Here is a 20,254-nt window from a genome sequence, read left to right as displayed (position 1 = left end):
GAGCTGCTGCTGCTCCATTCCAGCAGCCTGGGTGCTGAGTGGAGTTTGTGCATTCTTTCTGTGACCATGTGACTGCTGTGGTTTCCTCTCACTTCTAAAAGAAGTAAGGGTTGGTTGATATATTACCTACTGTAAATTGCCCCAATTTATGTGATTGCTAGAATCTGGAGGAAAATGATGAGAATCGTGTAGAATTAGTGTAAATGAGCCCATGATAGTTAGCATGGATTAGTGGACCGAATGGACTGCTTCTGTGCCCTTTGACTTTATGACTCTTTGCTTTAAGATTCATAAATTGATATTCCAGGCTCAATTTAGAGAAGTCAACCAGGACTAATATGACTCAGACAATGGAATAGAAACTTAATCTGTTAATCAAAGAAAGAATGTATTGAAGCAGATTAGATGGCAACTTTTAATTACAGAGCTTTATTAATAAATTGAGTAAATTGGTGAAGCTCTGGTGAATGCTTATAAATGTGGTGAAATGTGAGGCTAGCCAGGAGTACTTTGGAATTGCCAAGTTTAGAGGTAATAAGAGGATAGTTTTCAGCAACAAGGTTGAAGTAACAGTGGGATCAGGTGATGTCAGGAGACTAAAATAGGTAGTCTAAATAACAGCACAAATATGTTGTCTGATGCTCAAGCCAGCTCCAAGCATAACATCAAATTTGTGAATGCTTATATTCAATTTCAAGGAGAGGAGAGGAATTGTGTTGGAAAAGAGAGTTTTTGATGCAGGAATTAAGGTAACATGCTCTTTTATATGATAATTATTTATAAATATTACAATTAACTGTGGTTCTAGTACAGATCCAGAAGTTACACTTTGCCTATTTGAAAATATCCGCTCTGTTTCTTGCCATTAATTCAATCTACAGCCAGGATCATAATTTACCTTCAATTCAAAGAGTTTTAAGTTCACAAATAATCATTCTGAAAGTCCATATTAATACTATGCATTGGCATTCTTGTCTACTCTTTTAGCCAACTCTTCATCATGTATGAATTACTCCTTATAAATCAGCATTGTCTGCATCAGCTGAAAATTTATAATTAAAGTTCAAAGTAAATTTATTATCAAAGCACATATATGTCATATACAACCTTGAAATTCATTTTCTTGCAGTTATTCGCAGTAAATACAGGAAACACAAAAGAATCAATAAAAGACCACACCTAACAGGACAGGCAAACTACCAATGTGCAAAAGACAACAAACTGAGCAAATACAAAAAAAATAACAAAAATAAGCAAAAAATATTGAGAGTGTGAGATGAAGAGTCCTTGAAAGACAGTCTAAAGGTTATGGGAACATTTCCACGATGGGGCAAGTGAAGATAATTGCTCTGGTTCAAGAATCGAATGGTTTAGGAGCACCTGAACCTGGTGGTGTGAGTCCTGAGGCTGCTGAAGCTCCTGATCCTTCTTCCTGATGGTAGCAGTCAGAAAAGAGCACAGCCTGGATGGTGTGGGTTTTTGATGATGGATGCTGCTTTCCTGCAACAGTGCTCCATGCTGATGTACTCAATGACGGGGTGAGCTTTATCCACTAATTTTTGTAGGTTTTTCCATTCAAGGGCATTTGTGTTTCCATATCAGACAATGATACAGCCAGTCAATATACTCTCCACTACACATCTATAGAAGTTTGTCAAAGTTTTATATGAGATGCTGAATCTTTGTAAACTTCCAAGAAAGTAGAGATGTTGCTGTGCTTTTTTCATAATGACAATTATGTGCCAGACCCAGGACAGATCCTCTGAAATGATAACACCAAGGAATTTAAAGTTGCTGACCTTCTCCACCCCTGATTCGATGAGGAGGACTGACTCATCGACTCTGGGTTTCTTCCTCCTGAAGTCAATAATCACCTCCTTGGTCTGGCTGATTTTGAGTGAGAGGTTGTTGTTGTAGCACTTCCTGCTTCACAACGGATACTAAACTAACCTCTCTATAATTCCTTGCACTCCTGCTTTAATCTGTCCTAATCTTTTCTTCAGGCAAAAGGTATATTTGCAGTAAAGGTCATTGAACAACTACCTTTATTTGAATGACAAAAAAATGGTGTGATACCACAAGATCTGGGGGTCTTCTTGTATGAAATAGAAAGCCTGGATGAGCAGACAGAGTTTGTAATTAGGAACGTTTAATTGAAAGGTGTTGATGCAGATTCACATGCTCCTAGTAGGACCAGATATGTAGTTGTACTACTAGAAATTTTCATCCCCATATTTAAGAAGGGGATCATGCAGAAATGTTTTAAATATTTTCTTTTCTTGAAGGTGGAAATTAAGGTATATAGAGAGAGATTAAGCAGATTGCTCCTGTATAGAAGCTGTTCAGAAGAATTAGATGATCATATTCTGAGTGGAATTGACCAGGCGGAAGTACTTCCTTGACTCTGGCATCGTCACAGAGGACTGGAAGATTACAAATCTCACTCCAGCCTTTAAGAAGGGAGGAAGGCAAAAGAAAGTAAATTATTGGCCAGTTAACCTAACCTCAGTGGTGGGAAATTGTTGGAGTCTATTATTAATGATGAGGTTTTGAGGTACCTGGAGACTAATGATAAAATAAGTCAAAGTCAGCATGGCTTCTGTGAAAGGAAATCTTGCCTGACATATCTGTTAGAGTTCTTCAAGGAAGTAACAAGCAGGGTGGACAAAGGAGAGGCAGTGGATGTCACTTACTTGAATTTTCAGAAGGCATTTGATAAGGTGCCAAACATGAGGCTGCTGACAAGCTAAAATCGTATGGTGTTACAAGTAAGATACTGGCATGGATAGCAGAATGGCTGACAAGCAGAAGGCAGCAATTGGGAATAAAAGGGGCCTTTTCTGGTTGGCTGCAGTTGACTAGTGGTCTTCCTCAGGGGTCAATATTTGGACCGCTACTTCTCACATTGTTTGTCAATGATTTAGATAATGGAGTTGATGGCTTTGTGACAAAGTTTGCAGATGATAGGACGATAGGTGGGGGGGTAGGTAGTGCTGAGGAAACAATGCAACTGCAGCAGGACTTAGACAAATTGGAAGAATGGGCAAAAAAAATACAGTGGCGGGAAATGTATGATAATACATTTTGATAGAAGAAACAATACTGCAGGCTATTATCTTAATGGAAAGAAGGTTCAAACATCAGAGATGCAGAGGTACAGGAATCCTCCTGCAAGACTCCCAAAAGGTTAATTTACAGGTTGAGCCTGTGGTAAAGAAGGCAAATGCAATATTGTCATTTATTTCAAGGGGAATAGAATATAAAAGCAAGGAGATAATGCTGAGCCTTTATAAGACAGTAGTCAGGCTGCACTTGGGAGTATTGTCAATAGTTTGGGGCCTCATATCTCAGAAGGAATGTGTTGTCATTGAAGAGAGTCCAGAGGAGGTTCATGAGGATGATTCCAGAAATGAAGAGATTAACATATGAGGAGCATTTGGCAGACTTGGGCCTGTACTCAATGAATGTAGAATAATATCTAGAAACCTACTGACTGTTGAAAGGACCAGTATAGGTGAATGTGGAGAGGATTCCTGTGGTGAGGGTATCCACAGCTAGAGCACACAGCCTCAAAATTGAGGGGTGACCGTTTAGAACAGAGGTAAGAAGGATTTTTTTTTAGCCAGGGAGTAGTGAATCTGTGGAATGCTTTGCCACAGACTGCGATGGAGGCCAAGTCTGTGGGTATATTTAAGGTGGAAGTTGATCTTTCCTGAACTGTCAGGTTTCAAAGGATATAGCAAGAAGGCTGGTGTACGGGGTTGAATGAGAGTTAGGATCAGCCATGATGGAATGGCAGTACAGACTCAATGGACTGAATGGCTTAATTCTGCTATGTTTTATGGTAGGCATTCCCCAGTTAGGGCATATAAATTTCCAGTGCACAGTTCCAGAATAAGATGCCATTTACAAATTTCTTCTTTCAGAGTGTTAAGAATCCCTGAAATTTTGTACCTCAGAGAATTATGAAAGCAGAGTCAATGGGAGCCATGCTAGCATAGGGTTTAGTACAACTTCATTACAGGTCAGAGCGTCGGAGTTTGGAGCTCAATCCCGACATTCTCTGTGAAGAGTTTCTACATCCTCCCTGTTGGATGCATGGGTTTCCTGCAGGTGCTCTGGTTTCCTCCCAGTCCAAAGCTGTACTAGTTGGTAGGTTAATTGATTATTGTAACTTGTCCTGTGATTAGGCTAGGGTTAAATTGGAAGTTGCTAGTGACACAGGTCAAAAGGCCCAAAGGACCTAAGCTGTTAACTGTAAATAAATAGATAACAATTATATATTAAAGAAGGAGCTTGACAGATATTTGATACACAAGGAAATTAAGTGGTATCAGTGAGCAAGCAGGAAAGTGGCACAGAGGTCAAGATTAGATCAACCATAATCTTATAGAGTAGTAGAATAGGCACCTAGAATCATTTTGTTTATTCCTGTTCCAGCTCCTGCTCATACCCCTCAGGTTCGTAGAGTGTAGGATCGAAAGAGGCATTCATTTTAACCTTAAGCAAACCATAAATAAATATTTCAAATAATTCCAGAAACCAGCACCTTGCCACATCTAGACTATTAATTTGCCTAGTCCCATTCACTTGCACCTGAACCATAGCCCTCCCACACCCCTCCCATCCATATCCCTATCCAAACTTATCTTAAATACTGAAATCAAATCCATCACATCCACCGGCAGTTTGTTTCAATTTACACAACCCTCCTAGTGAAGAAGTTCCCTCTCATGTTACCATTAAATATTTTACTCTTCACTCTTAATTCATGACCTCTAGTTCTAGTCTCACCCACCCTCAGTGGAAAAGCTTACTTGCACTTTCCCTCTCTATACCTCTCATACATAATTTTGTATACCTCTATCAAATCTCCCTTCATATGCTCAAGGGAATAATGTCCTACACTATTCAACCTTTCCCTGTAAATTATGTCCTGTCAATTCCTGGCAAAATCCTTGTAAATTTTATCTGTACTCTAAACCTTGGATATCTTACCTGTAAGTAGGTTACTAGAACTGCACACAATACTCCAAATTAGGTCTCACCAACATCTTGTATAGCTTCAACATAACATCCCAATTTATGATTTATGAAGGATTTTCAATACTGATGACTTTTCAGATGTTTATTCGGTGTAAGTGGAAATCCATGAATAACTTTAATACAAATACAGTCTAATTGTATCTAATTGAAATCTACAGAATATTGAAAGGCCTAGATAAAATGTACGTGGAGAGGATAGAACCAGAGGGTACAGCCTCAGAATAGAAGGAATCCCTTTATAACAGGGATGACGGGGAATTTCTTTAGCCAGTTGGGGGTAAATCTGTGGAATGAATTGCCACAGATCACTGTGGAGGCCAAGTTATTGGGTAGATTTAATGCAGAGGTTGACAGGTTTTTGATTAATAAAGTTGTCAGAGATTATGGGAAGAAGGCAGGAGAATGCAGTGGAGAGAAAATAAATCAGCTGCGATTGTATGGCAGAGGAGATTCATTGGGCCATATGGCCTGATTCTGCTCCTAAATCTTATGGTATTATTGTCTAATTTAACCCAATAGCTTAATTTTGGGGAAAAAAGCGCAAAATCCATGTTATTACCTTTAAAGTAAATGAATAATTCTTTCTTCACTACTATTGAAGTGATGCAGAGAATTGCATGTAGTAATAGTAACGCTGAATAAAGACATTAAAAGTGTTGGCTTTTTTCAGAAAGATTACTAGGTCGGCTACATCTCAGCTGCAAAATTTTCCGATTTGAACAAGTAGTACAGAAGAAGTTATTTTAAGAAATTATGCCAACTTTTTTTAATACACCTTTTTCCCTTTAATGTTGAAGGTGTTGATTCATGCTGGGACAGAGGTATAAATCTGGTTCCACAAATATCTGCCCAAAGTGATTATCCCTAGTTTATGACCCAGACAAGGATTACGACTACTCTAACACAGACTTATGTCAAAACTAAAAATATCCTCAGACAAGAAGTTTCTAAAGAGACGACTTTAATTTGCATATGTTCAGTTAACAAGCATCACAGAATATTTTCTCCATTGATAAATAACAGATGTGCACAGATTGTTGTTGGTGATGCTAGATGAGTGACATTTTGCATGAGTGAAATGGAATGTGGATTTCTGTAATACGCTGGCAATGAAGTGCTTTTGGATGAAGTGAAACAAACCGCATCAACTCAAGTTAGATATTCTGGTTTCATCAATAACTACAAAATGCAAATTATTAGGTTCTATGTGATGGTAATGCCAAGTTCCAGCTTTATCTAAATCTCTATCACCAGTTTCAAAAACATAACAACACAGTCCTCCAAATTCCATTGATCCTGGTATGTGAAAACTAAAGTGGTAGCATATTGATTACAGGACATTCCATTGTATTTGCTGCCAATAAATTGCTTTAGAAGTATAGTCAATTTTGTAGGCAAATACAATAGCCAGACTGCAAATACCAAGATCTGAAAATAGGAAAGTGACCCAATAATTCTGTTTTTTGGCACTATTGATCAACTAAAGATATTGGCCTAGATAATGGAGCCATGGTTGAGCTGTTATTCAAAAAGTTTCTGGGGGTGCTCTTTGTCCATCTAAATGGATCTGCAGCAGTTTAATATCCAATCAAAAGGAGAACATGTCATAAAGCAGTTGACTCAGCACTGGAACATAAGGCAAAAATCATATATAGATTTGTATTCAGATCGACAATTAAATCACCTACTTTAGTGTCATTTGAAAATTTACATTCTCATCCAAAAATGGAGACCAATTGATTTTGATTAATTTCCCTTACCATTGAAAATGCAGAGAACAGAACGGCATTATATAGATAGATCATGGGATGGTTAGGCTGGTGGTGTGGAGGAAGGAGTGGAGAGTGCAGTGGGCATGGGGTAATGCATGGTAGGATTGGCTAGAGCAAAATCATATGGAAATTTTACTGTACAAGTTCACAAGCTTGAAAGCTGTTATAACCCAAGAACCTAATGGAGATCCACACCTCATGATATTGAGAGAGCTGACTACAGAGATAGTGGTTGCTCATCTACACTCTAGAGGGGTTCATGTAGACTGCTAGCAAATATGGCTCCAATATTTAAGAAGGAAAGGAAAGTGAAAGCAGGAAACATGCTGCAGACTGTACTGCACCAGGGTCTATGGGTGGGATAGAGGTGGATGAAAGAGTGGAGGGGGAGTTGAATTTTTGACTGAAGAGTATATCATAGCTATAGTCCAAGATGACATTATTTTAATCTAATGAGGCTTTATGGGTACAGCTGAGAGATAATAAGAGACAATTACCTAGTTAGCATGGTATTATAGCCCCCCAAAGAATATGAGAACAAATATGCACAGAGATTTCTAAAAGTTGCAAGAATAATAGGACTGTCAGAGTAGGGGAGCCTAACATGCCCAATGTTACAGGGACTGCTACAGGGCTCAGGAATTGGATGGGGCAGAATTTGTTCAGTGTCTTTATGAAAAATTCCTCAGGCACTATATAGAAGGCCCTACAAAGGAGAGGACAAAGTTTGACCTTCTCTTGGGAAGAGGAGCTAGACAAGTGACCAAGGTACCAGTAGGGAAGTACTTTGGGACCGGCACCACAATTATACTAGTTTTAAATTAGTTATGGAAAGGTCATAACTGGCCCACAAGTTAAAGTTCTGAATTGCAAAATGACTTGCAAAACGTCATTGGAGTAGATTGGAGCAGCAAAGATACAAGTTGAGTCCTGGTAAGCTAAGCATATAGGAAGTTTCCAGATGAATAATGGAAAGGAATGCAAAAAAGGAGAAATAGGAAAAACTTTTTTTTGGATAGAACTGCAAAAAAAGGCCAAATAGGCTCCCTGATTTGCTTTGATTCATCAGGAAAAAAGGAATATATCACTTATGTTTTCAAGCTCAGCACCACTATCCCATCAGATACATGCAGCCTCATGGGGCAGCAATCCTATTAGTCTAACTTCCCTTCTTCTTATATTCCTAAATATCTGCAATTTATTTCCTCTTATATTGGCACATCAAATTTCCTATGACCCTTTGTTTACCATTAACTTACACTAATTTCACTTTTATAGGAGTCACGAGCTAAAAGTGGGAATTTGTAAAAAGGCAACTCTCCTTTCCTGATGGTTTCAGTTTCACAGGACCCATGAGCTGACAGTGAAAATAGGACCTATTTCCCTTTATAGATACTGTCTGACCCACTGAGTTTCTTTCAGCATTTTTGATTCTTTAAAAAGTTAAATTTCATTGATTGTCTAATTTGAAGGACACTTTAACCAATAAAGAAAGGTGAGGTTAAATGGAGTCATCATTGTAAGAGAGGAGAGATGAGGTGTTGGCAAGGAGGCACAGGTAAAGAGAAGTTAAGTTCTTTAATATCTTAATCATCCTTATTATTTGACTCGGAATAGATAGGACTACAATTAGGGCAGTGGAAATTTCCTCCTACATAAGGTTAGGGGACCTCATAGTCTTTCTGATGACTATATTATGGAAAGTGTGCCCTGCTATGGCCCCTGACAAAATGGATCAAGGAGCTTGAGCTGGATATACTCAGGATCATCCAGGAGTTGCTGAGAATATCATAGATGAGACGTTGACTGAGGTGGCCACACCAAAGGTACAGGGCTTTAAATAGATGGGTGACTACCAGGAAAAATAAGGGGAGTAGGCACAAAGTGTAGGGTTCTCTTGTGGCCATTTCCCCCCAATAATAAGTATTCCTTTTTGAATACTGGTGAAGGGGATGATCTTGTGCAGCAGGTATGTATAGAAACTGCACATAGTTGTAAGAATAGGAGTGCTGAATTAGTGGAAGATTTCAGTTTTCCTAGCATTGACTAGGCCATTCAGAATGTTAAGGGACCGAACAGGATAGAATTTCTGAAATGTGTTCAGGAAAGTATATTGGACCTCATCTTGGAGAATGAGACAGTGCAAGTAACTGGGGTGACATTTTGGTTCTAGCAGCCATAAATCTATTTGTTTTAAGAAAAGGATAGTACAGGTCTCACAAGTTCAGACCCTAAACTGTAACAGGGCTAGGTTTGTAGGCAGCATCTAGCAAAGGTTGAATGGGAATACCCATTTGAGGGAAAAGGAATTAATAGCAAGTGGTTAAGAGTGAAATTTTGAGAGTCCAAGGGTAGCATATTCTTGTTAGGGTAAATCTAGCAGGTTAAGGCAACCCTGATTGATGAGAGATGTTGAGGCTCTGGTCAAGCAAAAGAAGGAAGTATATATTAACAATACACTCAAAAGGAAAATCAGGAAGGCAAAGAAAGGGTATAAGATGGATCTGTCAGATTAAGTTAAGAAAAATCCCGAAGATATTCTATAGCCATATGAAGAGTAAAAGGGTACATCCTTTTAGAGATTAGTAGGATTACCTATGCCTTGAGCTGCAAGAGATTGGGGAGGGGATCTTTAATGAATATTTCTCCTCTGTGTTGACTGAAGAGAAAAATCATGGTTACTCAAGGGATGGGGCAAACAAATGGAGACATTTTGGAAAACATTCATCGAACATGGACAACTTATTTGCAGCCTTATAGCACATTAAAGTGGATCAATCCCTGCAAAACACCACGTCACAGAGTCCAGACAGAAAAAAGTCCTATTGACCATTACCTTCTGTTTTTTTTATTCTTTTTGAGAGACATAGGTATGATGGATGTTAAATTTTTTCCTTAGCTTAACTAAGGGAAAGCTTTAAAATGGACTTGAGGAGCAACTATTTCACACAGAGTGTGATGGGTATATGGAATGAGCTACCAGAGGAAGTGGTTGAGGCAGGTATAACAGTATCATTTAAGAAGCACTTGGGAGGACACTGAGTGAAAATAGACCAAATACAAGAAACTGGAACCAGCTCGGTGGACAACATGGACTCATTGGGATGAGTGCCCTGTGTCTATGCTGTATTTCTCATCTCTATGTAGTCATTTAGAATAACTTGTGAGAGGAAAGCAGAGAATTTGGGGAAAATGCAAGGCTGGGATCCAGACTGAAACCAGATTCCTGGAGCTGTGAAGCAGTAGCACCAACTGCTGCACCACCTTACCAACCAAAATATAACTAGATCAGATTCCAAAATAACACCTGATCTTTTGCAGAATCACCCTTTTGTACTTAAAAGTTCACTTTACATTTGTAATACCTGCTCCATGCCCTCAGTTGTAAACATCCCCACCAATAAGCAAAGTATGTTCTTTGCATGGCTCAAGGAAAAGAAAGATCTATGTTGAAAATCAACTTGAGTACAGCATTATGCACATTTCTGCGTGTCTTAGCATACAGAGGAAGATTAGGTGACTTTTTGAGCAGATTTTTCAATTGTTCTAGCAATTAATTTATCATAAAACTCATTCAAATAATATAAACAAAAAAGACTAAAATTCTTTTCCAGTTTGATTTTCACAGGTCTGAAAAAAGAGATCACAGTTTATGTATAGGTACTCACAGAATAACCAGCTTTTATTAATACCATTTCCCCAACCAAATATTGTATTTAATAGACCCATAGATTTTGTACTTTATTCCCTTCCGTGCACTCTGATGTTCTGGGAACTTGAATACAACAATACTTCGACGTGGAATGTTTTCATCAAGATAGGGGTCATCTACAGTGTCCTACTCTTAACAATATTCAAAGTTGCCCCTGATATCTCAATTTACTGTTCACTGCTGTATTGAGGAGGTTATCAAAATTCAATGATCAGGGGATGAGGCCTCATCTACTTTTTCATTTACATTAGCTGGAAGAGAAGATGTAGGGCTTTGCTTGCACTGCAACTTTCTACATATTACAGGTGTCCATAAACTCATTACAAAATATTACCTTTTCCAGAGACTCCTCTTGGAATCTCTGAAGTCTAGCACTGGCAGTTGCCTTAGTACCTTTCTGCCTCCCACAGACACTGTTCACCTGAAGTCTGGAACCCTCTTCCCCATCCCTCTTGGGAGCATTCTGGCAGCACCTTGCCCACCACCCCCCCCCCCAAATGTGGCCTGTCTCTTTAACAGCAGGCAACAACACAATACTGCAATAGATGAAAACAACACATACTAAAAATGTGATAGTGGTGTTGCACAAAATTTTAATAATACTCATCAGGAATCTCGTTAGAAAATTGTGCTGTTTATGGATCTTTAACAAACAACTTTAGGATAACACAATGCTATTTTAATGACTATTTCTTGGACTTTCTCTCTATGCTATCACTTTCCCTTAATTGCAATCAAAGTTTGTTCTCAATATCAAGTTCCTAAGGCACTAGCATATGCCTAAAATGCAAGTTCCTTTTACAGCAATTGAGCCAAGTATCAAAACCACTCTGTATGGACACCAATGTGCTTAACTCTGATGACCAAAGATTAATCTCTATTCTAATATCTTTAAAACCTCAATTGAAGAATTTAGATGGACAAGTTCTAAGGTATATTTACTCTAGTTATGTATTCTCTACTTAAAGTCTCTCCTTTGGAGTTGATGGTGTCTTTCTGCCATTGCCATCTAAATTAACAAATTTATTCTGCATTCTGTTATTATTTTCCCCCGTACTACCTCAAGTTGGTAAATTAGCTTATTGCTGGTTGTTGTTATGACTCCATGTCACGAGGCTCTCTATCTTCTTGGACTCCGACTCATCAATGCACTGTTCTAATGAAATCATCTCCACAGATGGCATGCAAAACATTTTTTCACTGTACCTCAATTTGTTTTTTATACATCTTTATGGTATCATGTAATACATGAATAATCAGTTGTATTCTTTGAATCCACACCACTTTCTAACCTGTCACTATTCACAAATAATTCTGTTCTATTTTTATTTGGTTAAGTACTTCATACTTGTAACACATCCACATTGAAACTAGTTTGTCATATTTTTTCCTTTTTCTTGATCGATAAATTCTTTGTGAATCCAGATCTCCATCTGTACCATTTAGTTTGGCATGCATCTTTGTCATCAATAAACATTGATGGACAAGAAGTTGCATCCAAGTCAATAACAAATGTGGTGATATTTTGACCAAATAAAAAAGATAACCCTAACACCATGTTATCAATTACATACTATTATCCCCATCAATCATGATGTTCAGTCAGTTTCTTTACCAGCTCAGTCATTTTTCTCAAAATTTACAAGCTTTGTCTTTAGGTAATACAACAGATGTTATGAAATATGTTCTAAAAATCCATGACAATAACATCCATAGACATTGTCAGTCCATGATTTCTCTTGATCTTTTCAAACATTCAACCACATTTGTCAGCCAAGATGTACACAAAACTGTGATCCCTTTTACTGATCAACTGAAAAAAATTCAAGGATACTCTAATTTACAGATGCTAGTAATTTTCCAACAACAGATGTTAGACTAACTGGCCTGCAATTCCTTTGAGTTTTTTTTTCCCTCTCACCTTTCTTACATTGCTGAATGGCATGCATAAATCTTCTCATCCGGAAAGAACAGCTCACGAATCAAAAGAGGGTTTGGAAAATTATAGTTTGGGCGCACTTCCTTTAATAAGCCATGATAGAAACCATCTGGCCTTGGGAATTTGTCACACTATAATGCCATAATTTTCTTCATTACTTTTGTCTTGCCTACTTACATTTTGGTTAGTTTCTATGCTGAATATCTGCTTCCGTGAAGTATCTGGCAAGCTGATTTACACTGGTGACTCAGAATAATTAAGGTGGCTGACATTTCTAATACCTATGTTTAGCCTAAAGGGCCCACCCATTTTACCTCTTCTAATTGTGTAAAAATAATGTGTTAATCATGATATTTCCTGCAAAAGAGAGTAGAAAGAAACTTGCCACATTTCATCACCCTTTATTTCACAATTGCCAGGATCAATGCCAATTATTGAAATTTTGATAGTTTTTCCACTTATACTTGTGCCATACTCAATAACTAGAAATATTTCAACCATCATGGATTGCAGTCCATTTTGAAAATCTAATGTATTTACTTCAATGATCTACAGTCTTTAGATTTAGTTTTATAAATGGCAAGTAACATTTATTCACATGTGTACAAGATGGTAACTCAAAACAAAATATCAAACCAACTAATCTTGACATTCAATGTCATTAACATTGTCAGCTCACTCATAATCAATGTCCTGGAGACTGCCATTGATCAGAATCTCACTAAGTGAGTCACATGAGTATGACATCCACAGGATCAGGTCAGGCACAAGTTTTCCTGTATCATGTGACATATTGACACTCCAAAGCCTTTCCATTACAAAGCAAATCATAACTTTGATGGAATGCTTTCCACTTGCCAGAATGAATGAATGCAGAATGACACCATCCAGAACATATCAGCCATCTTTATTGGCAAACATTCAACATGCTAAACATTTACTCCTTCACTAAAGTAGCTTTGATGTGCACCATGTATAAATACAGTTGCCTAGGTATGCTGAATGTACCTCCCATCCTGCATTCTCTGCCACCACAAAAGTCTCCTGGCATCTGGAAACACCATCAGCTATAGTTTATCTTTCAAACTGTAACGATTCTCAGGTAAAGAAGTATCAGTTAGATGAAGATATTATTTCACTGCAGTAATTTATAATCTGAAGAGGAAACAGTTAAATTGCTAAATTGCAATAAAACTAAGATGCACTGCACAAATTTACAAATCAGATTTTAAAATCTTATTTTATCAAAATGCATTTAAAAGCAATCTGTTGAAAACTAGTAATGTCACATATTGTTCCTATTAAAATATTTATTTAACTCCAAGACAGTAATAATATTGTAATTAGAACAACAGTACATGTATCCTTGTTAGCTGATTTCAAATACATTGTTTTACTTTGCAAAGCAATGTAATTCACTTTTTAAATGGGCATTTTTTTCTTTTAAGTATTATTTGAAAGTGAAGAATGACAATAAACAATCTTGAAACTTGATTTCTGGATTTCATGCTTTCATTAGTTCCTCAATGATAAAATGTTCTCATTCTAAAATTCAAACTGTTTGCCACAACTGAGGGAATAAACTATTTGTTGAAAGCAATTGCCCAAAGATATAGTAAAGATGATAAACAAATTAAGAGTGAACGTGCATCAAGTCTGATTATATTGCATGTGAGAAGAAAAGCCATTGCAGAATGAAATTTAAGCAACAAGTAATATTGAATTATGTCAATAATTGTGTCTTTTCATTGCTAATGATAGACAAATCAGAATCAGCATGTATGCTGCAAAATTTGTTGACTTGTGGTAATTGTGTTCAGTACAAGACATAAAATTACTATATAGTGCACAAATAAACTTTAATGAAGTAGCGTTCATGACAGTTCAGAAATCTAATTGGATTCTAGTTGGTTTCTTGGGCACAGGTTTTTACTGATTGCTAAATAAAAGTAACAGCAAATGGTCATCTGTTCATGATACATAGATCTACATCAAACATATTATATGTTTATAAAAACAAATATTGAATATTATTCAGAACATAATTTAGTCCATTGCTATGTATGCCTCAAGTATTGCAGTATATTGTAATATCGATGCAAGGTGCAAGTTGGAGACTATTTCATTAGTCATTCTACATGACAGGCTTTTTGTGAAAATATTTTAACACTTTTACCTGTTGAATCTGTGTAAGATTTTCTGCAAAAGTAGGCGATTTTACTCTCAGAAATGTAATAAGATCCTTATAGATATCACCTTTTCTGTCGTAGATAATATCTTCACTGTCCTTCTTAAAACCCTAATCAGAATGAATGATATAATGCAGAACTGGTGTTACAGTTTGAGAACTTTAATAGTAATGCATTTTTATACATGAAATTTTCCAAGAAATGAAATGGACAAATATATTCAGTTTATTTTACTTACCCCATTTTCAAAAACTCCAGCTGTGCTGCAGGTGACATACAAGACATCCATGTCATGTGTAACAATAATGAGGTAGCAAATATCTCCATATACCTGTCTCCATGGTGGGGCTCTGCATCCATTAGAAAACACATATTCTATGAAACACAAAATCAAATGGAATTTTGTTAATGTTAGAATCACAACAATCTTCTTGGGTAAAGCACTACACAATTTTCAATATTCTGTTCAAAATCCTTTGTGATAATTCCAATTGATTCAGTTTTCTGCATAAATACCTGATGTGTATTTGATAGATTTTAAAACTGACTTGTCTTCTTCACCAGAGAAAGATTGGAGCAATTGCACATCATTCTTTATAGCTTGAGGGCTCAGTCGCACTTCTCTTTTTTCCAAAAAAAGGGGGGAAAGAGAAAGCATACCATTAAATATAATTAAATCACCTTCTGTTCAATTCTACCATTTCCTTTATTCAGTTAGTTCCAGATTTTATTTTCTGTGTATTAAATCAGCACCAAATATTTTACTCAAAAATGCATTACTGCAACATCTGGAAAAAATACCCACAAAAATATGTTGGGCAAGCCGGATATTTGCAAGATCTGTAAAGTATAAAATAGCCAAGACCTCATAAGCTGTGCCAAAACTTGAATATACAACCCGTCTATACCAAATATTCATAAGCCTTGGCTCTGCATGAAATATAGCATGCAGTTATTTCAACAATTAAAAACAGAAATGTATCTAAGTTCTTGATATTGTAACAGGCCTACAAGTAATAAGAAGTGATTTCTTTCAAAAGTGTTTAAAACTTGTCATATTTTATTCATCAAGGGAGGATATCACACCAGACAGATTTCCTGTCATATCACAGAGAGCACTACTGAAACTAAGTATACTTACTAAGCAGTCATTTGTTCAATAAAACCCCACAAACCTTATTCATCACCTTTATTATTTACTAAAAGAAAACTCTTATAACTTGCCAACCAAAAAAAATGAAAATGGCCACCCATGTTTATACCAAACTTCCAAAATTGTCCATCTGTTTGAACAGGAAGCCAGTATAACATTTTATCCAACAGCATTTTATATTCTACCCTGACATTCAGCCTGTTATAACAAAACATTTAAGTCACATTAGTTAGGCTGGTAAATCTGTCCAGTAAAGTTTCAAGGGGAACAGTAACTCAGAGAAAAACAGGTTGTTACAACAATGGTGTTCTTAAGAGCATTTCTAAATGCACAATTCATTGAACCAGGAAGTGGATGGGCTACAGCAGCAGAAGGCAACAAACACACACGCATTGGCCATTTTATTAGATATGGGATACACCTAACACACAGTGACCACTGAATGTATTATCAGGGAAGTAATTTTCAATTTTATAAGGCATTAGTTGACATTTCTGGAGTTCTTGTGCAGTGATGGTTAGTATAATATAGGAAGGATGGCACTGCATCAGAGAGGGAGCAGCGGATATTCACCACAATGTTGTCTGGGATGGAGTTCCACTGTGAGAGACTAAATAGACTGCAAACACAAGAAAGACAGCAGATGCTAGAAATCTGGTTTCCTCTTCCTGAAGTCAATAATCAGCTCCTAACTTAATGTCAGCAAGACCAAGGAACTGATTATTAACTTCAGGAGGAGGAAACCAGAGGTCCATGAGCCAATCCTTATCAGAAAATCAGTGGTGGAGAGGGTCAGCAACTTCAAATTCTTCCGTTATCGTTTTGGAGGCTCCGTCCCGGATCCAGCATATAAGTACAATATGAAGAAAACATGGCAGCACCTCTACTTCCTTAACATGCCAAATCTTCACAATCTCCTATCTAAAACTTCGTCAAGCTTCTATAGATGTGTGGTGGAGAGTATAATGACTGGCTGCATCACAACCTGGCATGTAAATCCTACAAAAAGTAGTGGATACGGCCCAGTCCATCATGAGTAAAGCCATCCCCATGATTGAGCACATCGATACAAAGTGTTTTCATAGGAGAGGTGCATATATCAGCAGAGACCCCCCACTACCACCACCATTATCAATATTTATTGCATATATCAGCAGAGATCCCCCCACCACCATTGTCGATATTTATTGCTTATTTATTTATTATTATTTTTCTTTTTGTATTTGCATAATTCAGTACCTTTTGCATACCGGTTGAATGCCCAAGTTGGTGCTGTCTGTCATTCTACTATGGCTTATTATTCTATATTGGATTTATTAAGTATACTTGCAAGAAAATGCACGATGAGCAAACGGAAGATATTATGTATAAATTGCCAAAGAAACCAACAATGGGCAAAACAACAAAATAGCAATGAAAAAAGTAGATTAAAGAAATAAAGTGTATGGATTGCCAGGACCAGTTCTGGATAAACTGATATCCAATCTTAGGTTTCAACGCAAAATTATTTATAGATAACAACAGTTTATATAGATAATAATTATAACAAAGTAATGTTAGGAATGTTGGCCAAATTAGCAACACAACATACAACAAAATGCAAAAACAAATTCAAAGAAACAAAATCCATACCATTAAATTGTTGAAATAAATCCATCTGACATAATTCAACATAAATTATTGTGAAAAATATTTGCAAAATTTTAGAAAAAGCAGATTTTGCTCTAGTGATGATCCACATTAATCCATCTCTGAAAAAGATGGTGTTTTTGTAAATTAGGCAAGTGTCACTCCGAATTAGAAAGAGATTGCTCATCAATGTTATTGACCACTAATTACTCACTGCATAATTAGTGGTCAGCTTTGACCTCCTTTGCCTGCACCTCAGTGAGTTCTGCACCCACCATGACACCAAGCTCTTCTTCCATTGCCTCTACTTCCAAACCCACTTCTTCAGCAAGAATTCCCCACCCTGCACCGAAGATCCCTCCTCCTGCCTCCAACCCTCCTGCTATACTTGTTCTGTTTCTCTGTCCGCCTTGGATCTTTTTATCTCTAACTGCTGATGACACATTAACTGGCTCATCTTCAGCACTCCTCACTCCTCCACGAACCTTACCCCCACAGAACACACTGCCATACACTCTCTCCACACCAATCCCAACCTTAACAACAAACCTGCAGACAAAGAAGGTGCTGTTGCAGTGTGGCAGACTGGTCTCTAGCTTGCCGAGATCAGGCAAGAACTCTCAGACACCTCCTCTTACCTACTCCTTGAAGAGGACCCCACTTCGGCCCATTGGAAAACTGTCTCCAACACCATTATTGACCTCACCAACTCTGGAGAACTCCCATCCACTGCCACTAAACGCATAGTTCCCTTACACCACACTGCGCACTGCCACCTCCTACCCAAGATCCACAAACCTGACTGGTCAGGTAGGCCAATTGGCTTGACCTGCTCCTGTCCCACTGAATGTGTGTCCTTGTATCTCAACTCCATTATATCCCCCTTAGTTCAGTTCCTTCCCACCTACATCCATGTCACTTCTCATGTTCTTCTCACTAATGTTCAATTCCCTGGCCTTGATGGCCTCATTTTTTTACCATTGATGACCAGTCCCTATGCACTTGTGTACCCCATCAAGAAGGTCTTAAAGTTCACCGCTTCTCTTTCACCAACACCTCCTCCATCTGGTAGAAATGGTCCTCACCTTCGACAATTTTCCCTTTGGCTCCTCATACTTTCTCCAGACTCAAGGGATAGCCATGAACTGCAACTATACCTGCCTTTTTGTTGGCTATGTAGAACAGTCCATGTACCAAGCCTTCCACAGTAATGCTCCCCAACTCTTCCTCCACTACATTGATGACTGCATTGATGCTGCTTCATGCACCCATGCTGAGCTTGTCAATTTCATCAACTTTGCTCCAACTTTCAACGTACCCTTAAGTTCACTTGATCCATTTCTAACACTTCCCTCACCTTTCTCAATCTCTCTGTCTCCATCTGTGGAGACAAACGGTTGGTCATCATCTTTTATACACCTACCAATTCCCATGGCTATCTTGACTATACCTCTTCCCATCCTGTCTCCTGTAAAAATGATATTCCCTTTTCTCAGGTTGTTCATCTCTCCAGAATCTGTTTCCTGGATAAGGTGTTCCTTTCCAGAACATCAGAGATGTCCTCCTTCTTCAAAGAGTGGGGTTTCCCTTCCTTCACCATTGATACTGCCCTCACCCACATCTCCTCCATTTCCCAATCATCCACATTCACCCCATCTTCCCAATACATTGACAGTGATAGAGTTCCTCTTGTCCTTACCTACCACCTCGTGATGCCTCTCTTCCTTTCCACTCTCTTTTCCTATCAGATTCCTCCCTCTAGCCCTTTACCTTTCCCACCAACCTGATTACCTTTCAGCTATCCTCCTTCTCCTCCCCACACCTTTATATATTCTGGCATCTTTCCTTCTTCCTTTTCAGTCCAGAAGCCCAAAAATTCAACTGCTTGTTCATTTCCATGGATGCTGCCTGACCTGCTGAGTTCCCCCAGCATTTTTTTGTGTGTTGTTTTGCCTTGCAGAATTTTTCATGTTTATTGCTTATGTAACCCTCAGGTTCAGCCAGCTGTGTTAATCTGGGGGGGGGTGGGGAGACAGCATCCAGCACAGCCAAACTTGAGAAATTTTGTTTGGGTGAATGCTACGTGATGTGTTCCCCTGTCACAAATCAGTACCATGAAATAACAAACAGTACACAAGATGCAATTAAATGATCGAGCTTTATAGTTGTTAATTTACTATAGGATGAGCAAAGAATACAAAAAGAAAAAGGGCCCATTTTAATGAAACAGTCTAAGGAACACGCTGGAGCTCATGGTTTACCCCGTCTGTTCATTCTCCACTGACTTCCACCAGACGTCGTCAACTCCCTACCCCATTCCAAGCACACTCAGTCCCGCAGTCTACGACTTCCCCATTCTGGCATCTTCTCTCTCCATCTTCTCCGGAACAAAAGCACGCAAACCCCTTGGTCTCGAGCACACAAGAAAGAGAAAAACCCTCCCATCATGGGACGCTGCACATTCCAAGCCCCTCTTATCTCTAGTCATAACCCAAACACACTGCTGCTACAGAGAAACCATTACATTAGCAGTGAGGATGGAAGACATGCTGGCCTGCCTGAGTGGTGCAAAGTGGTTCAGTGTGCTGGACTTGAGGAGTGGATATTACCAAGGAGAAGGAGGATAGCTGAAAGGTAATCAGGTTGGTGGGAAAGGTAAAGGGCTAGAGGGAGGAATCTGATAGGAAAAGAGAGTGGACCATACCTCAGGACCGTACACTGGTCAGGGATGATGCGCCTACTCAGAGTCCTATAGTCCACACACGTACGTACCTTCCCATTCTTCTTCCGGGCCACTACTACTGGGAATGCATA

The 20,254-nt window shown here is 38.2% G+C and overlaps 1 protein-coding gene across 8 annotated transcripts in view; it reads right to left on the bottom strand.

The window, feature by feature from the left end:
* Positions 1-20,254, bottom strand: part of odad2 (outer dynein arm docking complex subunit 2) — a 204,490-nt gene that overhangs the window by 152,900 nt on the left and 31,336 nt on the right. For 7 of the 8 annotated variants that reach the window (XM_059972023.1, XM_059972020.1, XM_059972025.1 and 4 more), the window contains 3 exons: positions 15,175-15,281; positions 14,897-15,033; positions 14,646-14,768 (listed from right to left, as the gene is read on the bottom strand). In XM_059972023.1, coding sequence (XP_059828006.1) covers positions 14,646-14,768; positions 14,897-15,033; positions 15,175-15,281 — 367 coding nt within the window. Of the gene's footprint in view, positions 1-4,410; positions 4,548-14,645; positions 14,769-14,896; positions 15,034-15,174; positions 15,282-20,254 lie in introns of those variants that run through there. The other variant, XM_059972028.1, reaches the window with a different exon arrangement.

The sequence above is a fragment of the Hypanus sabinus genome, chromosome 6, assembly GCF_030144855.1.
Source record: "Hypanus sabinus isolate sHypSab1 chromosome 6, sHypSab1.hap1, whole genome shotgun sequence".
Lineage (NCBI taxonomy): Eukaryota > Metazoa > Chordata > Chondrichthyes > Myliobatiformes > Dasyatidae > Hypanus > Hypanus sabinus.
The sequence above is the reverse complement of the archived record's forward strand: the minus strand, read 5'-3'. Positions and strand labels throughout refer to the sequence as shown.